At 53.5% G+C, this 19,091-nt stretch overlaps 2 protein-coding genes across 5 annotated transcripts; both read right to left on the bottom strand.

Annotated features, from left to right (window-relative positions):
• Positions 1-314: 314 nt before the first annotated feature.
• GSDMB (gasdermin B) lies at positions 315-11,306 on the bottom strand. The gene is made up of 6 exons (XM_028089949.2): positions 11,202-11,306; positions 10,997-11,101; positions 10,740-10,825; positions 4,078-4,227; positions 1,403-1,472; positions 315-972 (listed from the first exon to the last, which is right to left on the bottom strand). Exons 1-6 carry the CDS (start codon positions 11,304-11,306, stop codon positions 847-849), a joined length of 642 nt encoding a protein of 213 aa, XP_027945750.2. The 3' UTR covers positions 315-846.
• Positions 11,307-12,572: 1,266 nt separating this feature from the next.
• ORMDL3 (ORMDL sphingolipid biosynthesis regulator 3) lies at positions 12,573-19,091 on the bottom strand. 4 transcript variants are annotated; one of them, XM_028089908.2, is made up of 4 exons: positions 18,969-19,091; positions 15,498-15,697; positions 14,641-14,792; positions 12,573-14,225 (listed from the first exon to the last, which is right to left on the bottom strand). In XM_028089908.2, the coding sequence occupies exons 2-4, from the start codon at positions 15,669-15,671 to the stop codon at positions 14,090-14,092; spliced, it is 462 nt and encodes a 153-aa protein (XP_027945709.1). In that variant the 5' UTR covers positions 15,672-15,697; positions 18,969-19,091; the 3' UTR covers positions 12,573-14,089. The 4 variants fall into 4 exon arrangements, with proteins under 4 accessions (XP_027945709.1, XP_027945708.1, XP_027945707.1 ...); XM_028089907.2 differs by having other exon boundaries at positions 15,498-15,692; positions 18,969-19,053; XM_028089906.2 differs by having other exon boundaries at positions 18,892-18,982.

The following is a 19,091-nucleotide window of genomic DNA, read 5'->3' as shown; positions in this document are numbered from 1 at the left end:
ACACTGCTTCACAGGAAGACTGTTAACGTAGCCCCAAATTGTTAACAGTGGTTATATTAGAGGAAGAAGGGGAGATCACCTTTGACTTTGAGATATATTTGAAATACTTTACAACAAGCATATATTTCTTTTACTTTTAATTACCTTGTCTTAAAAAATATTAAAGAGAAAAGGTTCATGATGAGAGAACAGCATTCTCCTCCCACACTCCCCGCTCCCCTCAGGCCCACACCTCCCGGCTAGAATGCCTTTAATTACCTTCTAGTTTCCAAAGATGTGTTAGAATCTCTCTTTTTTTTTAAGATTTTATTTATTTATTTGAGAGAGAGAATGAGAGATAGAGAGCACGAGAGGGAAGAGGGTCCGAGGGAGAAGCAGACTCCCCGCTGAGCAGGGAGCCCGATGCAGGACTCGATCCCGGGACTCCAGGATCATGACCTGAGCCGAAGGCAGTCGCTTAACCAACTGAGCCACCCAGGCGCCCAGATGTGTTAGAATCTCTTATCTGCTGCCCCGTTCTCTGTATCATTGTGTGTTTACATCTTTTCTATTGTTTTACTTTATTTAGTGAGGTTTCAAGAGGGAGAGAAAATTAATATGACCAATTTGCCACTTTTAGTCAGAAGCCCATGCATACAATCCAGGCTGATTTTTGGACATTATCATGTAGGGGAAGTAATGTATTGCAAAATAGTCGGCTGTTTGTTATAAAGACACTGTTCTGGTGACGGGGGTCGGGGGGGGTGGGGGGGACCTGGGGGTCAGGGATGGCCTGAGAGGGGAGCACCCAGAGGCTTGTGGGAAGAATGGTTCAAGGGCTAACAGATAGTTAGGAAGGCACTGAGGTCAGCTTCTCACCCAGCTGCAGCAGGAGGGAGAGAGCAAAATAGAGGGCACAGAGAAGTCGTGCGTCAGGGTCCCAGCCCATATCATGGGGCTGCTCACTCCAGTTCTGCTCCAGGACAGATCCACCTGGAAAGAAACACACCAGACTGTAAAGCTAGGAACAAGGAAACATACCAGAAATGGCAAATACTTGGCCACACTTCTTGATCCTGGGTGGTGGCAGATGTAGTAATCCATTATGGCACTTTTCCCTGCAGATCCTGGAAAGCCTTATACTCTCTCAACATAGTGACAGGCACTGCTAATCAGTGTTGGCACTGTCATCCTGGGACTAACAGTTCCCCCCCCCATAGGCTAGCAACAGAGTCTAAAAAGCCCACCCCAAGTTGTCTTGGAAACCAAGTGTTCCAGGGAATTGCCACAGGCCAGCTGAATGGATGCGAGCTGACAGAGAGCTACGAAGTAGGAAGAACTGTACCCTGGGACTTCTGAGTCCCTTGAGAGCATGGCCATTCACTTCTGCTATGACCCTGGCCCTCAGCCCAGGCTGTCTTACCTGGTCCTTCAACAGGGGCAGGGTCCCCTTCTCTAGGGCCTCAGCCACGAGATGCTGCTCCTCAGACGCTCTGGAGGCAAAAAAAGAGGGTGAATAGGGTGGCTGGCAGAGAGGAGAAGCACACAGTGGGACAGGGCTTCAGTGTCTCATCAGACCTGGGACAAGCATCAGAAGGAGTTTCCAGAGGGCCCCTGGCAGTGATAGATGAGTTATTCCAAATGGGCTCTTGCTATGGCGCCTGCTTCCCTCTTAGCCTGCAGGAGGTCAGAGTGTGCCAGGAGGTAGAGGAGGCATCCCCTAATCCCTGGCCTAGGGAAAATGCCACGTTCTAAAATGTGAAGGTCTATCATGCACAAAATGTAAAAGGCAATGTATGGCCCCTTTCTCCTAGGATTTGAATCCCCACAGACTCCTCTGCTCTGCAATTCGTCCACACCAGCATACAGCCACATCCCTCCTCACTAATCAAAGCATCCAGGATATCCAGAATGGGTTCTGTATGTGCCTTTACCAAGAACCCAGCAGCATTGAAAAGGCTACTTATGAGAAGACCCGCTAGACCCTCCATCTCTAGATGAGTCTAGACCCAGACAGAGATCAGGACCTCAAACACCTAGGGCCAGCAAATGGGGGAGATGAGCACCAGTCTCACTTTAGCAGAGAGTGGCAACTGCCCTCTGAGGCAGTTTAGCACATCTTTTTGTTCCTTCTCAGTCAGATCCTAGAGGCCTCTCACCATGTCCTGCTCCTTCTCCTTCATGTTTCTGAAATCCTCTAAACTCAAGGACTTCCCTGTAGAGACAGCAATTAAGAGTTCGACTTACCCTTGGGGCGCCTGGGTGGCTCAGTTTGTTAAGCAGCTGCCTTTGGCTCAGGTCATGATCTCGAGGTCCTGGAATCGAGCCCCACATCAGGCTCTGTGCTCAGTACAGAGTCTGTTTCTCCCTCTCCCTCTGCTTCTCCCCCTGTTCATGTTCTTTCTCTCTCTCTCTCAAATAAATAAATAAAAATCTTAAAAAAAAAAAAAACTCGACCTACCCAGCCAACAAGCTCCATTATCACCAAGGCCCCTGCAGACCCCATTCTTCATGAGACCACTTTTCTGTCTCTTTCCTTCTTCTAATCTTTTCCTGTTAAAATAAAGCATCCTTCTTCCCAGACACCGCAAGTCAAAGTTGTCAGAGCCTGGAAACCCGAGGCCAACGTGCAATCCAACCTGCTCCAATAGGCAGGGTTTTTTTCCTGCCCACACCACGGTTCCCACCCCCGGGTGCACCCTATCCCATTCTCAACCCTAAGAACCCTATAATTCCAGGCCATTTGTTATGCTCTTTTAAAAAACAGTATCCTTGCCCATTCTGGAAGGATGAACAGAAGGCCTAGAAGCCACTCACCTTCTGGAAAGGCTTTTGTGTTGCCCAAGAAACAAATTATCTAAACTAGTGCCAGAGAGAGAGAGAGAACCAGTTCTCAGAAAGACAAGTTCTTTCTCTGTCTCTGTGATTTCCTCTTTCATGTCTCTCCCCAATCCTTACACTCTGCCCCTCACCAAAACAAAAAATGAAAACAAACTCAGAAAGAGATAGGCATTAACACCTCTAGCTAGGGAAGGATTTGTATCATGGTGGGGCAAATCCTGGGTGTCTGAGCAAGGAATCTCAGTCCTCCTACCCAGCCCTGAGCCCTCCCCCTTCCCTGGAACTTCCCCCTACCTTCAAGCTCACCAGGGCCCCTCCAGGCTGACACAGAGCCTAGCTGAACCTCCCCCCAACCTCCCCTGCCCCCACCAGGCCTTGCTTACTCATTGTCCCCAGGCTGGGGAAGATGAGCTGCTTTACTCAATAGCCCAGGACCCCCTTTAGGAGGTTGGTCGCTGACCTTTGGTGTTAGGAGAAAAGAGCTCATACTGATTAATCCCTAGGTGCTTTGCGTGGTTATCTTGCTAGATCTCCCAAACAATCCCCGTTTTACAGATGAGAGAACTGAGATTCAAAACAGATCAGTAGGGGCGCCTGGGTGGCTCAATGGGATGAGCATCTGACTTTGGCTCAGGTCATCCCAGGGTTCTGGGATCCCCCGCAGTTGGGCCCTCTGCTCGGTGGGGAGTCTGCCCCTCCCTTTCCCTCTGCCCCTCCCCCTGCTCATGTGCTCATGCATGCAGGCACGTGCTCTCTCTCACTCTTGTCAAATAAATAAAATATTAAAAAAAAAAAGGATCAGTAGGTAAGCCAGTTTCACAGTGTACACAGTAGCAGAGCTGAAATATGAACCCGCATCTGACCCCAAAACTCATGTTTTTTCCACTGTTGATTCAATAAATATTTATTGAGGACCTTTTTATTCCAGGCACTGTGGCTCCTGCCTTCCTATCTCTCAGAAAGGGAGGCAGACAATAAGCAAAAAATCCCCATGTAATTATGAACCGTAGGAAACACTGAGAAGCAAATGAAAACAGAGCATCACATGAGAGTAACAGCGGAGGGACTTAGCAATGCTACACACACTTTCTTGGAGCGAGAAGAGAAGGCCTAAGAAGGCCCAGGAGCAGTTGAGATTGCTCAGGGAGGTCTGGAAGAACAGCTGAAGAGCCTGGGGTCTGGGCTGGCATCCCCCGACCTACCGTGGGTGGTTCAAGGCTTGGTTCGCTCGCAGGCCCTGCCCCCCAGGGTCCTAACCTTGCGTTCACCCGGCTCCACAACATACACAGCCGTTCACTTTTCAGGGTTTCCTTCCTTGCCGTCTCCAGAATCTCTGTCACCAGATAAAGGTCTGCTCTCATTCTCCGGATTGATTGCAACAAAGTGGGGAGTCTTCTCCTCAGCTTCCTGGAGGGAGCCGAGCGGGGGATTAGAGCTCAGGATCCCAGGAGCCCCACCTGCCAGTGACATTTCTCCCTCTCCTTCAGCTAGTTCCTATTTGAGATGGAGGGTCTCTGAGGCTGGAAAACCAAGGCACATGGCACCGCATCATAGTTCACTGTACCCACGGTAGGGGCAAGGAAGTAGGAGGTGGGAAGGGAACTCAGTAGCATCTCTGGAAGATTATAGTGTGCCAGCACCATGAGATACTCCCCACATCGTTTCGCTGCCCCCTCACCACAATTCTGTGATGTAGGCAGAACTGCACCCATTTCTCATGAGGAAATTGAGGCCTAGAAACAGGTTGTGAATGGTCCAGGGTCACACAGCTAGTAAGTGTAGAGTTGGAATTCAGACCCTAGTCTGTATGAGTCCAAAGCATGGGCCCTGCCCATGGCACTGAGACAGGCATTTTCCCAGGTCATAACACCCACTTCTCTGAGATGGGGCTCCAATTCCTCACGTTGGTCCCTGGGGCCTGGCCACACTGTCCACAGCCCTGGGCTCCAGAAGACATCTTTGATTCCATAAGGATATAAAAATAGCTTCATGGAACTTCATCCAAATTTGCAACCAAAAGACCCTCAAGGAAGACCTACATCCTTGCCTCTGCTAAACTCCCTCTACCTAATAACCTCCCCCTAATTCTTTATACACACACCACAGAGCTTCATTCTAGAAACAACAGGCATTCTAGAAAAAACTGAGCTCCCTTAGAAAAACTCCAAAGACCCCTCCCCAGCAACACTATGGTAGGGAGGGGTAGTTCAAAGGACCAGTAAAATTTCAGTGTAAGCCTTTCACTTTTCAATTAAAAAAGGAAAACAAAAGGCATCACCGCACTCTAGGAGGGCTAGCCCTGAGCAAGGCGGAGCCTCACCACTCTCAAGGAGGGCTAGCCCTGGAGCAAGGCTGAGTCTCCTCCCTTGAGCTGCTCCACAGTTTCCGACAACTTCAGCAGGGAAAGAAAATACCCACACCAACAACAAAATCCCTGCTGAGGGGGAAGGCTGGTGATGTCCCTCTAAGTCCCTTGGAGGCACCATGCCCAGGGCCATCAGAACCTCTGTGGCGCTCTGTGAGCGCCACCCTGGTGGGGTGGGGTGGTGGCACTTTCTGTGCAGGAAACGTTCTGTGCAGGGGTACTTTGATTTCATTGCCCTTCATTTCGGCTGTCTTACTGAGCACCTACTGCACGCTGGGGATAAACACAGCGGTTAGTGGAGCCAGTCCCGCCCAGTCGCAAGCTGTTCGTACTCCACTGAGGGAGGCGGCATGGCTTGCCACAGGCGGAGTGAAGCTGCACAAAGCACAGATCTGGGCAACTCAGTAGGAGAACAAGGAGAGTGGCCTCTTGAAACCAGCAGGTTTTGGTCCAAGTCGGAGGAATCAATCACCCTGGAGGCTAGCAGGATGTGACTGAGGTGGGGGTGTCTGAAGGTTTCCCGGAGGCTGATCCAGAAAGAATGAGAAGGCTCCCTGAAGGGGTAAGAGGATGGCAGGCTGGAGTGAGGAGCGGGCTCGGGGAGGGTTGGGAGTAGGGCGTTGAGGGGCTGCACCGGCCGGGACACCTTCACCTCAGATGCCCGCAGTGCTCCAAATGGGCGCTCCCCCCCCTCCTCCTCACGCTGCCCAACTCCAGCCTCCCAGTGCTCAAGAGAATCCAGATATTGTTGGGGTATCCGGGGCTCCAGTATCTTGACTCTGTGCTTGTGGGACCTATGGAAGGCCCCTACAGTTGTTATTTCTTTGGGCAGTTTCACTGTCAACATTCCCTTTGAGTCTACCATGTCCAGAACTTGGAACTCAGCCTTTGGAGTTTTCTGGGAAGAGAAGAGTAAAGGTCATGCTGAGGCTGACCCGTACAGAGGAGGAAGAGCTTCTACTGCTGGGGGGCGGGGCGGAAGGGCTGGATCTCCATAGAAACACGCATTTTGGAACTGGTGGAAACGTGACAGAACTGGCAACAGTGCCTCAAATCAGTCCTATGTATGTGACACTAACGCCCGGGCCCATTTGTTTCTTGAGCAATGTACAAGTCTGCACGTACTTTGTCCAAGAGGAAAGAGAAACGAAATGTTACGCACAAAAACAGTATAGTATGGAGAAGGGGAAAAAAGGCTAACTTTACAGGAGAGAAACTTTATTTTTTTTTATTTTTTATTGTTATGTTAATCACCATACATTACATCATTAGTTTTTGATATAGTGTCGGGAGAGAAACTTTAGATAAACACCACGTCAGCCAGGTGACCAAGGTCAACACCAACAGTGATCAGTCATGTTGATAGCACCCCTTGCTATGACGCAGTGGGAATGGCACTTTACCTCCATGGTCTCCCTCCCCAAAACCCATTGCCTCCATCTAGCCGTGAGAAAAAAACATCAAGCAAGGGCGCCTGGGTGGTTCAGTTGTTAAGCGTCTGCCTTCGGCTCAGGTCATGATCCCAGGGTCCTGGGATCGAGCCCCACATCGGGCTCCCTGCTCAGCAGGAAGTCTGCTTCTCCCTCTCCCACTCCCCCTGCTTGTGTTCCCTCTCTCGCTGTGTCTCTCTCTGTCAAATAAATAAAATCTTTAAAAAAAAAATCAAGCAAATTCCAGTAGACAAGCATCCTACAATATCCCTGACCAGTCCTCCCGAAAACTGTCAAGGTCATCAAAAATAAGGAAAGCCTGAGAAATTGGCAGAGCCAAGTGAAGCCTCAGGAGATGAGATAACTAAAGCTAACGTGGTATCGTGGATGAGATCTCGGAACAGAAAAAGGATATTAGGTAAGAACCAAGATAACCAAACCAGGAGAGATGATGGACTCTGAAAAACAAACTGAGGTTTCTGGAGGGGAGGAGGGTGGGGGGATGGGTTAGCCTGGTGATGGGTATTGAGGAGGGCACATTCTGCATGGAGCACTGGGTGTTATGAACAAACAATGAATCATGGAACACTACACCAAAACAAATTATGTAATATATGGTGATTAACATAACAATTAAAAATTAAAAAAAAAAAAGAACCAAGATAACCAGAGTGAAGTATGTGGACTTTAGTTAACGGGAAAACAAAACAAAACAAAACCCTATGTACACTTTAACCATACCATCAGCACCATATAGTTAAAAAATAATCTTTCATTTGTAAGGGTTTTTTTTTTTTTAGTTCGGTTTCACCTCTGCCTCTGAATTTTTTATGCAAACAGACAAGACTTTCCCTTAAAGGAAGTTAACTGACTTAGTTGATTTTTTTCTGTACTTAACGCTTTCCCCTGCCCATGGAGAGTAATATGATCATGGCAAAACATCCGAATCCTAGTTTAAAGTGTTTTTTTCTTTTCCCCTGTTTTCAATGAACTGGTCATTTAGCAAACTGTTTTTTGTTTTTTTGGTTTTCGGTTTTTTGGTTTTTTTTTTTTGAGAACCCGCTTTTAGTAAATTGCCTCTTGGCAATTTGCTTCTCAGAAAATTAACTCAGAGTGTTTGAAAAATGATAACCTTGAAGTTTGCCTGAAGCCCCTCGCTTTCTTAACGAAACCCCACTTGTGGAAAGGCCCACCGCCTCCAAGTAATCTGGGCCCTGCTCTTGGTGACATACGGCCCTGCTCTTGGTGACATACGGCAGTGCCTGGCACATGGCAGGCGCTCTAAAACTGTACAGTGGTACTCTTCAGATTCTTTTCCATCTCTTGGTGAGATCCAGAGGGGCTGTAGCAGAGATGTCTGAGCCGGAAAAGTCCTCACCCTCAGGTGTGAGACACTGAAATAAGTCTCCCAGTGAGGGCTCAACAGCACTTACCCTGGGGCTTCTGAAATCCAAAAAAACTGAGTTGGGAGGCAGGGGGATGGAATAGATTCCTCTATAAATCCTGCAAGTCCTTAGGGAGTCCTGGTCACCTACTTAGTCATGATCTCCAGGGAATAGGAAGGATAACAGCCAGCAGCAGGAGGATGGGGCTGAACTGTGACTGCATGCTCCTTCTGCACAGCCACTGTGAGAAATGGTTTACCTAATTTGTCTCATTTGATTTTTGCAAGTCTTCTCAATTTGACAGATGAGGAAACAGACTTAGACGGAGAAAGGAACTTGTCCAGGGGTCACCCAACTGGTAGGAGGCAGAGCCAGGCTTAGAAACCAGGTGCTCTCGGCTCTAAGGCCTGTGTCCTTTCTTAACCACTAAGCAAACTGCCTCCGTTTATTTACCCATCTAAATGATAAACATATAAACACACCGGAAGACCTCAGCTAATTTAAAAGTGAATTATTTACAAAGGGGAAAACATGGGAAAGGAAGACAATTTAGGAATAATTGCCAATAAAAATAAATTTCCACTAAAAGAATAGGGGAAAGTTCCTTTCTCCCCATGCATATTTTTTTGTGCATTTCTTTTTTTTTTAAGATTTTATTAATTTATTTGACAGAGAGAGAGAGACAGCGAGAGAGGGAACACAAGCAGGGGGAGTGGGAGAGGGAGAAGCAGGCTTCCCGCCGAGCAGGGAGCCCGATGCGGGGCTCCATCCCAGGACCCTGGGATCATGACCTGAGCCGAAGGCAGACGCTTAACAACTGAGCCACCCAGGCGCCCCTTGTGCATTTCTTTTGTGCATTTTTTCAAGTTTTTATTTAATTCCAGTTAGTTAACATCTTTTGTGCATTTCTTACACTGAGGAATATGGACATGTGCACACAGGACATATGTTCTAGAACATACAAGTTCTCTGCTGGCTGGCTGCCGTGCTTGCTGGCAATGGACAGTTGACAGTGTGCTAGATAGAGCAGGAGTGGGCAAAGTCTCCTGGCTGGCCATCTCTTACCCCTCACCCTGACCTCGGGGCCCAGAACCCAGCTTATCAAACAGCCCTTCGCCCTTTCCTCTCTCCAGTATGTCCTCTAGGGTGAGGTCTGTCCTGTGGTACTGGTGCCCCCAGAAATTTCTCCTCCCCCTCACCAGAGAGCAGCAGTGAAATCTGTCAGCGTCAAGGATGCTTCTGACAGCAGTCATATCCCCTCCAGCATCCATCTCCTGGACCACAACTCTTGGGATTTCCTCAACTACGCTCCATATTGTGCCTGGACCAGCCGGAGAAAAAGAAGCTAATATCAGTTTGGGGGAGGGGGATATTGGTTCGGGTTTTTAAATCTACCTTTGGCAGCCTGGGGTCAATGAAGACCCAAAAATTCTAGAACAATCAGGACTTGGAATTATTTGCCTTCCCTGTTTCTAGACGGTGAGGTGGTCACTACACACTAAGGAGGGTGACCATCACAAATGTTAGATTCTCCTCTGTCCTTTAGAGAACGCTTCTGGAGGAAAGATGGAGATTACCCCAAATGGAAAGGAGAGCGAGACCTATTTTCTGCATCTCCCACAGCCGAGTTGCCCTTTTGCTCAGAGGGGCCTGAGGGGTAGGAAGGCAGGCTCACCATCTTCCAGCTAGAGCCCCACCAGTGTTGGTGAACAGAGGACCCAGGAAGGGGTGCCAGACCTCACATTGCCAACCCCAATGATTACTTCTTCCTTTGGCTCTGACTCCTGGGCCTCCCTCCCTTGCTGTATTCTGCAAGTCAGTGGCATGGGTGTTCTTACCCACCGTCTCCCAATTAGATAGTGGTAAGTCAGCCTCAGAAGGAAACAAGAGACAAAGGATGGCGTGTAAGAGCGGCTTGGGGGTGGGTGCCCTCGGTAGCCCCTCCATCCCCAGGTCCTGTCTCTTCAGTTACTGGTCAGCCTCTGAAGGGTTCCTTTACTCTGGGTAAAAGAAAATGAATCCCAAAAGCCCACCTGGGGCATCTCCCCCACCCACTCTCCCCTTCACCCACTCCTGGTCTACAATTGGCCCCTGTACCTCTCTAGTGCCCCATGTGGGACCCTCCATAGGCCCATTACCAGTGCAGCCTGCCACGTGCAGCTGGTCCTTCCCTGTTTCTACTCAGCAGGAGCTCTTTGTCCCCACCACAATGGACCCTTCAGGCGCTCTTACCTCCAAATCCTTCTTTTTTTTTTTTTTTAAGATTTATTTATTTATTTGAGAGAGAGAGGGGCAGAGGGAGAGAGGAAATCTCAAGCAGACTCCCCACTGAGTGCGGAGGCTGACGCAGGGTTCAGTCTCACAACCCCGAGATCATGACCTGAGCCAAAATCAAGAGTCAGATGCTTAACTGACTGAGCCACCCAGGTGCCCTGCCAAATCCTTCTTTCTCTCCCCTTCCATCCCTCTGCAACTCCTTCCTCTTGAGATCTCTTTCCCTTTCTTCAGGCTCCTCTGCTTTCCTCCTGGGGCCAGGACTCCCCTCACAAGCTTTCTGGGCTCCGCCTCCCCATCCTACCTACTTCTGGCCGCCTTCCCCTAAGTCCTTTCTGGCTGGCCCGGGCACCTACTCACCCATCATGGTGGCCAGCTCTCAGCTCACTCTCAGCCTGGGAATTCTTCTGGGTGCCCAGAAAGGCAGTGCCCAGGACCCACAGGCCCATCCCAGGGGCCACTCACCTCAGCTGTTCACCAGGAATGGCAGCTGTGAGACTGCCCTCTGTAAGATCCCTGCACAGGTGCTGGCCACTGTGTCTCAGGAAGCCCTAGAAGGGAACTGAAAGAACGGGAAAGCTGGGTAGGGCTAGGGGCCCCACCTCTCGGGCGTTCAGATAAGCCCTGTTTTGGCTGGGCTGGAGGTAGATAAGGCTAGCTGTAAGAAACTCTTCCTTCCTCTTGGACTCAGGGAGCCAGGACAGAGATACCTATGTATTCACCTGGTACGTATTCGAGGTGCGTTTGGGCCAGAGAATGGTGCAGAAGGAGGCATACTGGGCCTCCAATCCAAGTGCAATCCAAGTGCCAGCAGGCAACGGCTGTGGCTGTGCCGGGCATATGAGGAGGGCGGTCGAGCTGGAACCAGCTACCAAAATGCCATGCTGTGGTGGGCAGGGCTGGAGACCGAGAGCAAGAGCCGCTGACCGCTGAGGGGAACAGGCCGGCCAGCAAGGAGGACTCGGCCTCCCTCCCAGCCTGGGAATTCTTCTGGGTGCCCAGAAGGGCAGTGCCCAGGACGTGCTCCCCCATAGCCCTCTCGGAGATGCGCCTCCGCCTGTGTTCTCCACCCACCTCTGTCTCCAGGCAGAGGCCTCTGGCCCCCAGCCCTCAGTCCTCAGAGATAACCACAGAGTGAGCCTGGCCTGTCTTCTGGGCCCCGCTCCGAAGCAACGTTTAAGGCGATGATCCTGGTAGTAACAACAGGAATCATGCTACTGTGGCTACCTCACATGAAGTACTTACTAGGTGCCAGGTGTTGTGCTAATCCTCCGAACAGCCCGGACACGGATTATCCTTCTAGCACAGAGGAAGAAACTGAAGCTTACAGAAGTGAGGCCACGAGGCCGCTAAGTGGCAGAGCAGGATTTGACCGCAGATGATTGTTGATGTGCGCCAGCCCCTCACCCTGACTGCACTCCTGCAAGTGCATGGAAGCTCCCAGGGCACCCCCACCCTCACGACTGGGCCCAGGGGGCCGTATCGCTCCGCCCGGCGCTGTGTGGGCCTCACTCGGTGCACTTGGGCAAAGACCCCGCGCTCTTCCCAGCACCCACTCCAAGGACACTGACGCTGGCCCAGAGCCAGAAAGGGGCCCAGACTGCCCGGGGCGGCTCCTCCCTTCTACCTGGGATCCAGGAATAGCACCTGGTCCTGCAGAGAGAGCACACAATGAAAGGCCCAGAAGCCCAAAGATCAGAGTTCCTTCACTAAAGGGCTCCCTCCTTTCCTGGCCCTGTGAGCCTAAACAAGTCCTGGAGGCTTACCTCCTCCCTCCCCAACCCCCCACTCACTCTCTGGGGGCGGTGGCCAGGAGAGGAGGCACCGGTTCCCCTGAAGGCAGAAAGGCGAGGAGGAAATGCAGTGCTCCCACGGAGGGAGCACTGAGGGAAAAGAAGTGAGAACAGGGGAAGGCATCCTGAAGAAAGGACTGGGCACCCCTCGGGACTCGGCTTCATTCACGAGTCACTGATCCCCTTCCTGGCCATGACAGCCTGGCGCAGCCAGCCCCAGGAGACCGGAGGTGTAAGTTCAGACAGAGGAACCGGCACGAAGATCAGAGAGCAGAACCCTGCACTCTGGCCTGCAGCTGCCTCTGCCAGTTCCCTCCCAGCCCCTCCGACTCGCTCTGCCAGGGAGGGCAGGAGGGCGGCAGCAGGAAGAGCCGCAGCCCCAGAGCCCCGGCCTCCATCTAGGCAGAGGGTCCCAGATGCTCACACACTGGCCTCAGCAGGAGCTGTGGCCCAATCTCCTGCCCTCTCCCCCGGGGCCCTCCAGGAAACAGCCAGACTCAGGGGAAACAGAAACACATTGTCCTTTATTTGCATTTCTCAGAATACTGTACAAAGGGAGTAAAAATCCTATTCACACATTGCTTAGAAAGATTTTGAGGTGAAAGTTCCCTATGACACATGGGGTGGGGAGCAGGGGAATCGGGAGGCAGGAAACTGGACCAATGACTTCCCCTCCTCCCTCAGGGCCCTGGGAGGCGGGGCATGGGCACCCACACCTTTTCAAAAGTAACCCAGACCCTGGTCAGATCAAGCAGGGGAGAAAGCAGCCCCTCTCTCCAGCCCACACTCAGGCCCCTGCCCCACATCTCCCGGCGGCAGCTGAGGCGACAGCGTCCGCAGGTCACTCCTGGCTCCTTCTGCTACCCTGCCTGGGCAGGGACCATTCTGTGGCCCACGCCCCCCGTTTGGGGGTGGCCCCAGAGCCCCACAGGTACACGCCACACAAGAGGCCCTGCACCAGCTCCAGTCTGCATGAGGAGAAGGCGGAGGATGCAGAAGAGCCCTACCACCCATCACATGTCCCAGTTCCCCCACACCCCTCACACCAGCGCACAAGGCAGTGTCACACTGGACCGGTGCTAGCGATGACTCACAGGCCTCTTCCACCCCTCCGCACCCCCCACACTGACGCGGGAGCTCCCAACCCCCCACAGCCTCCTGTCGTCCTATTATCACCACCAGGCTGTGCGGCAGCCCCTGAGCCTGCCCCATCCTGTCCACTTCCCAAAGACTGAGGTTAGGTCTGGCTTCTATCCCCATCCCCCTCCCTTACACCAATCTCTGCTGCTGTGTGGCCCCTTCTTTCATGTCTCAATTCTCCATCCCCAGCCCTGCCCCAACCGCCCTCCCCACCTCCACCAGGTCCAAGATGAGAGTGGACGCAGCCCCCTCACCTCTGGGACCAGGCCATCCACACCCAGCCCCACCACCCCTCTCCTTACCCTTCCCACTCCAATCCAGTGCCCAGGGTGGGTGGGAGGGGAGCTGCCAAAAGCATGAGACTTGCAATAGACAGTTCTCTACCCAGAGGAATGAGGCACCATCATGCGCTTGCTTTCATATATACGAGCACACACTGAGTGTCATCCTAAAGACTTAAGAATTAAAGTGAAACCATCCAGAAGCTGTACCGTAACCCCCTGCTCCCCTTGCAGGGGTTAAAGTGCTTTAGCAGTCTGAGGATGAGCAAGTGAGCAGGGGATTTCTCTTGTCCCAACCTCACATGTCTGCATTCAGCCGGGAGCCCAGCCCATTCCATGACTGCCCCCACGAAGTCTCTATCCAAAAGGCAAAAGGAAACGATCAAAAAAATCAGAAAGGGTCAGAGACCTGGGGGGGTCCACCCGAACCCCACTACAAGCTACTTCAAGTCGGCTACCGGGGGAAGTGAGGGGGGAAACTAGGGCCCAGAGGCTCAACCCCCATCTCTAGCAGGATCCAGAGGCTCCTTCTGTCTTCAGCATCACAGCACAGGCTCCTACTCCTCCCCCCGCCAGCCAGACAGGGGAAGGGGCTGCGCCCTCAGTACTTATTGATTCCAAAAATCCGGACTCCGTGGAGCTGGGGCAGCTTGGGGATGAGCACACTCATCAAGGACACAGTGTTGAGGATGAAATGGATCTGGTCATACTTGGTATAGAAGCTGGTGAGGAAGTACCTAGGTGGGAAGGTTGGGAAGAGGCATAAGACTCTGTTTGGAGGACCCCTTCCTCCCTCACTCCTGGGTGGGGAGTGGCAGATCCTCACAGCTGAGGAGTTATGGGAAAGACCCCCAGAACAGAAGCAGAGTGGCAAGATCACCCCGTTAAAGAGGTCCCTCCCAGCCCAGTCCCCATGCTTGACCCCAGGTCTGTGGGCTTACATCACTGGTAGGCAGGAAGGCCCATTTGGTGAAAGACAGGGCCAGGGAGGCGCAAGGCCTGAGCCCAGCAGAGGACCCGGGGATACTCCAAAGTCCCTTCCTCCGCCCATGCCAAAAGCCAGAGCCGGCGGCAGGTTTAAGCCTGGCAGGGCCCAGGGTTCCCCAGGCCTTGGCCTGCCTGCTGGCGTCCTTCTCTACTGAAGGCACTCACAGCACGATGGGTGTGATGGTTAAGAACTTCCGAGACGCTGTGAACTGGACCCCATAGTCCATCTGCTCCCAGTGGGTTAGCAACCTCGCCTTGCCCTGGTCCGGAGTCTCAAAGGGTGTCCCCTTCACCGTGTGCAGGAAGATGTACATGCCCTGGAGGGAGGGGCCTTCGTTAGAGGACACAAAAAGCAAAAGGCCCTCCAGCTCAGCTCCTCCACCCCAAAAAAGTGGGCTCTGGGTTATGTGGAGCCGCCCTCTGAGGGGCAGAGGGCTGTGGGCTGGAGGTCAGGATGGAGCAGCTGGGAGCCTGGCAGGAGACAAAGGGGACCCACTGGGTGAGAGCACAGGCCTGGCATGAGGATAAGGCATGGGGAGAACTTAGCTGCAGAAATGCCCCTCTGGCCCAGTGTAAGCTTCCCTGTGCCAGAGAGCTGGGGTCGAGCGGATGGCCCCTGCTTGCCTGCCAGAGTACAAGCTAGCAAGTAGGGGCCAAGGGAGCAGAGGGGCTGGAGATCTGGACTCGGGAGAGGGGCATTTCTGTGCCGGGCTGGGCGCCTGGGTCCGGGGGACTCTCTGGAGCCCTTAGTACAGCTCCCAGCGGCCCTCCCTCCAGGTCCCCAAGCCACCCCATACTGGAGATGTGCACAAATCGGCAGGTTGTCATCCTCAGAGTGCATGCGGCTGGAACCCAGAAGTCGGGGGGGAGGAAGAGATGAGAGATGCGTCCGGACTCCGGTGACAGGTGTTGTCAGCACGTCACCCTGACATCTGGCCCACGTCTGGGGGGGCTCCTCCGACTCCTCAGCCCCACCAAAGAGCAGCCCACATGGCCCGGGCAGGCAGCAGGCAGGCCCTCACCATGTTGTGGATGAGGTTGGTGAGGGTCCAGACAACAGGGACGCTGACAAAGGGGATGCTGAGCAGCACGACATGGAGAAGCCCGATGGCCAGCACGTAGGACAGCCAGATGCCGCGGCTGTTCATCACCCGCGTGTTGGGGTTCACCTCACTGTGCGCCGTGCCCACATTCATCCTGCTGCCCCTCTCGTGCCGCTGCTCTGCAAACAAGCAGCACGGGTGAGACAGGTCATACCACTTTCCCTGCCCCCTCACGCCACCCAAATCCCTCAGGGAGGGAGGCTCTGCTCTCCCCAGGAACTCCGGGCAGTTTGGCTTTGATTCTCAAGCAAGGAGGCCCAAGAAAGGCTGGGTGGACTTAACTCCATTCATTTCCCACTGCGCTCGACTGGGATAAACACCAGGCCGCCCCACACATTGGCCAACCCGGACGGTGCCCCTCCAGGCACTGGGACTGCCTGGGTGGATAGGTCATCAAGAGGCATCCAGCCCAGAGCAAAGAAACCACTGCCTGTTCCCCAATCTCATCTTCCAGAACATTCCCAGGAGGGCCCTCTTCCCACAAGGTCCAGGGGAGGGAAGAAGAGGCCTATCCCCTCAGAATCACGCAACATAACCCCTCTGGACTATCTTGCTGAGGGCCTGATATGGGGCATCTCCTATCTCTGAGCTCCCTGCACCATTAGAATGAACAAAAGGGGGTGGGGCCCATGAGAACAGGCAGCAGTAGATGCAATATACAGGGGTCATTGCTTCTACCCTCTCCCCTAATTGTCCAATCCTGGATTTCTCCCAACCCTGATCCAGGAGAACTGAGTGGAAAGAGGGAGAGAGGGAAAAGAGAAGACAAAAGACTAGGGACAACCTCTACCCAGACTTGAGGCCTTTTTCTTGGTGACACAAAACAACCCAGGCAAGATGTTTTATCCCTTTGACAGCCACTCAGGCTAACCCTTGTGATGCCACCCACTCTGCTGCCAAACCACCAGTGCCCTTTTCCCCACCATTGGATGGGCGAGGATGGAGAACGCGGCCAACATCTACGGCTCCCACGAGTCGCTCAAACCCACAATAACACGCCTCTCCCAAGGACATAAAAACCACCCCTGCGGCCTGTCTCCTGCCCCCTTTCCTCTCTGCCCAGCCCAGCCTCACCTCAGCCTCTTTCCCCAGCACCTGCACCATGCTTTCCTTGCCCACCTCCAGTAGCAGAAGTCCTGCAGCAGGAGGTACCAGAAGGGCTGCCCTTGATGCCCCAGAAACAACACAACCCAGCTGCATTTCTGGATGCACATAAGGAGGGGAATGAGCAGCCCCTTGTCTAGAGTTCAGCTGTCCCCAGATCCCCAAGGGCCCTGGAACCAGTGGGAGGTGGGAACAGACTGCCTTTGTACTGGCTCACCTCCCTAGGTGAGGGCAGGTCCTGCCTGATAAAGACCTTAGGTCATCACCATGGAAACAACCCTATCTTTCCTGGGGGTGCAGAAAGGGGTCCCGGATGGGGGCATCCGGAAAGTACCCAGAAAGCCATCTCCCTCACCCTGCTGCAACAACCCCCCTCAGATTCCGCTGCTATCTATCTCTGGCTAGGATCACAGCCAAGCCTGTGTGGGAGCCAGGATTCTCAAGGATCAGTTCCTTACTTCCAGAATAATGAGAACAAGTTTCCTCTTCTTAGGGAGCTCTAGGCTAAGAGACCTCAGGGGAAATGTGACCCACAACACACTTCCCAACATGCAAACATGTGTGAGATGACCCAGGGTGCATCCTAGAAGTAATGCTCCTGGGGCCCATCAGCTCAGCCCATTAGGCCGGATAATTGGGCCTAACAGAAACCCAAGGAACTAGAAAACAGGGACTGGCTCGGTTGTTTACCTTCCCAGGGCCTTGGAGCTTCAGTTGCCCTAACACGGCTCCTGGGACACATACTACGCAAAAGCCTGGGGCGGTGGGGAGCTGGCTAAGAAGTAAGGCCTCTGAAGGACTTACTACTAAGGAGAGAGGCAGAGCTCCCCAAGTCTGACCAGAAACTGCTGTCCCTCCCCATTTCTCTCTAACCTAGATAAACAAAGGTGTAGGAGTGCAGAGACCTGTAGCTGTCCCTGGTATTTTGTCTAGCAGTACCAAGGGCTTTGCTGAATCCCAGATCATCCTACACTTCTTTCTTGCTGAGACAGGGCATCCAATGAAGATCAATGAATCTAGGAGGGGCCTAGACTTAGGACCTAACTGGTACCCTCGGAAGCGTCTTCCTGAAGACCGAACACTAGTTGCCCTGACAGCAGAAATCCCAGAAGACCCCACCAAAAGACAGAAGAAATCAAGAAACTAAGAAAACGATTGGCAGCCAGAAAGCACTCTTAAGGTTTGTGTGACTAAGGGTACATATCACTTCCATTAGTAAAACAAAACAAAACAAAAAATCCAATCACCCCTCACCCAGAGGAAAGAAATGGGGAGAAGAGCCTGGCAGAGGCCGAGTGAGTCTACAGCGGCTGAAGCTGAAAAGTTCTGTTGCCCTAGCTGGCAGGGGGCTGCCCTGGCAGTGCCTGATATGGTTTCATAACCTGCCTCAAACCAAAGCCTGCAGCAACTCCGTTCTGTTAACTACTTTCATGCTGGTAGCTCTTTTCTACTCCTTCCCTCCCTTCCTCCCCCCCCCCCCCCCAGCTCCGCACACAAATATCCCTGCCCAACCTGTCAATCTGGCACCTAAGCCTGGGCCACAGTGCGCCCCAGGACAGCCGCCAGGTGAGCGCTTCCCATTCTTTCCCCCAAGTAAGGGCAGCCCTTTAAGCAGCAAACCTTTTGCCTTCTAGAGGAGGAGCACAAAACATCCAAGCCCAACGGGGAGACCCTGGCAGCATTCCACAATGCCATTTTCATCGTGCCCACCGCCCAACCCGCAGGGCCACAGTCGCTCACCTCTCAGCTCGGGCCCTGCCTCCCGGACTCGCGAGGGCCGTGGGAATGGAAAGACGGCGAGTACCGGGGCGAACCCCCACTAGCTGGGGAAGAGGGTGGAACGAGGAGGTGGAGTCTATGCTATTGTTGGGTTTTTCGGCGCGGGATCTCAAGCAGAAGAGGGGCCTCCCGCTCCGCTCCCCGGCCTGGGACCTCGCACTCGGAGCCCGGCCCGGCCCGGCCCGGCCCGAAGCCCCACCCCCACCTCCACGCGTTCACCCAGCCCTGGAGGCGGCCAAACCTTTATCCCCGAAGCCGAGCCTCTCCCCGCCCCCTCCCCCGGCCCGAGCACTCCTCCCGACACACTAGACTCGGTCTCCCCCCCCCACTTTCCTCCGTGGGCATCCCTTCGGCTGATGCACCTCCTCCCACCTCCGCTCACCCTGCCCAGGTCCCCTTCAGCCCGGGGCGCTTCCCCAGCAGCCCCCACCTTCTTTCCCGCGCCGCCTCTAGCCCGAAGAGGAGGCTCCCGGTTCGGCCACCCCGAAGCCGCTCCCCCGGACTCACCGTACAGGGCCGGCGGTCTAGGGCCCAGGAGGGGTGCCCGGGGGCCGGGGCCGCGGGTGCTCCAGCAGCTGTAACAACCCGCGGCGGCAGCCACCCCGCTGGCAGCTCGGACCGAATCAGCGC

This window comes from Eumetopias jubatus, unplaced genomic scaffold (genome assembly GCF_037043125.1).
Source record: "Eumetopias jubatus isolate StellerSeaLion01/CBP00866 unplaced genomic scaffold, mEumJub1_p1.0 scaffold_10, whole genome shotgun sequence".
NCBI lineage: Eukaryota > Metazoa > Chordata > Mammalia > Carnivora > Otariidae > Eumetopias > Eumetopias jubatus.
The sequence above is the reverse complement of the archived record's forward strand: the minus strand, read 5'-3'. Positions and strand labels throughout refer to the sequence as shown.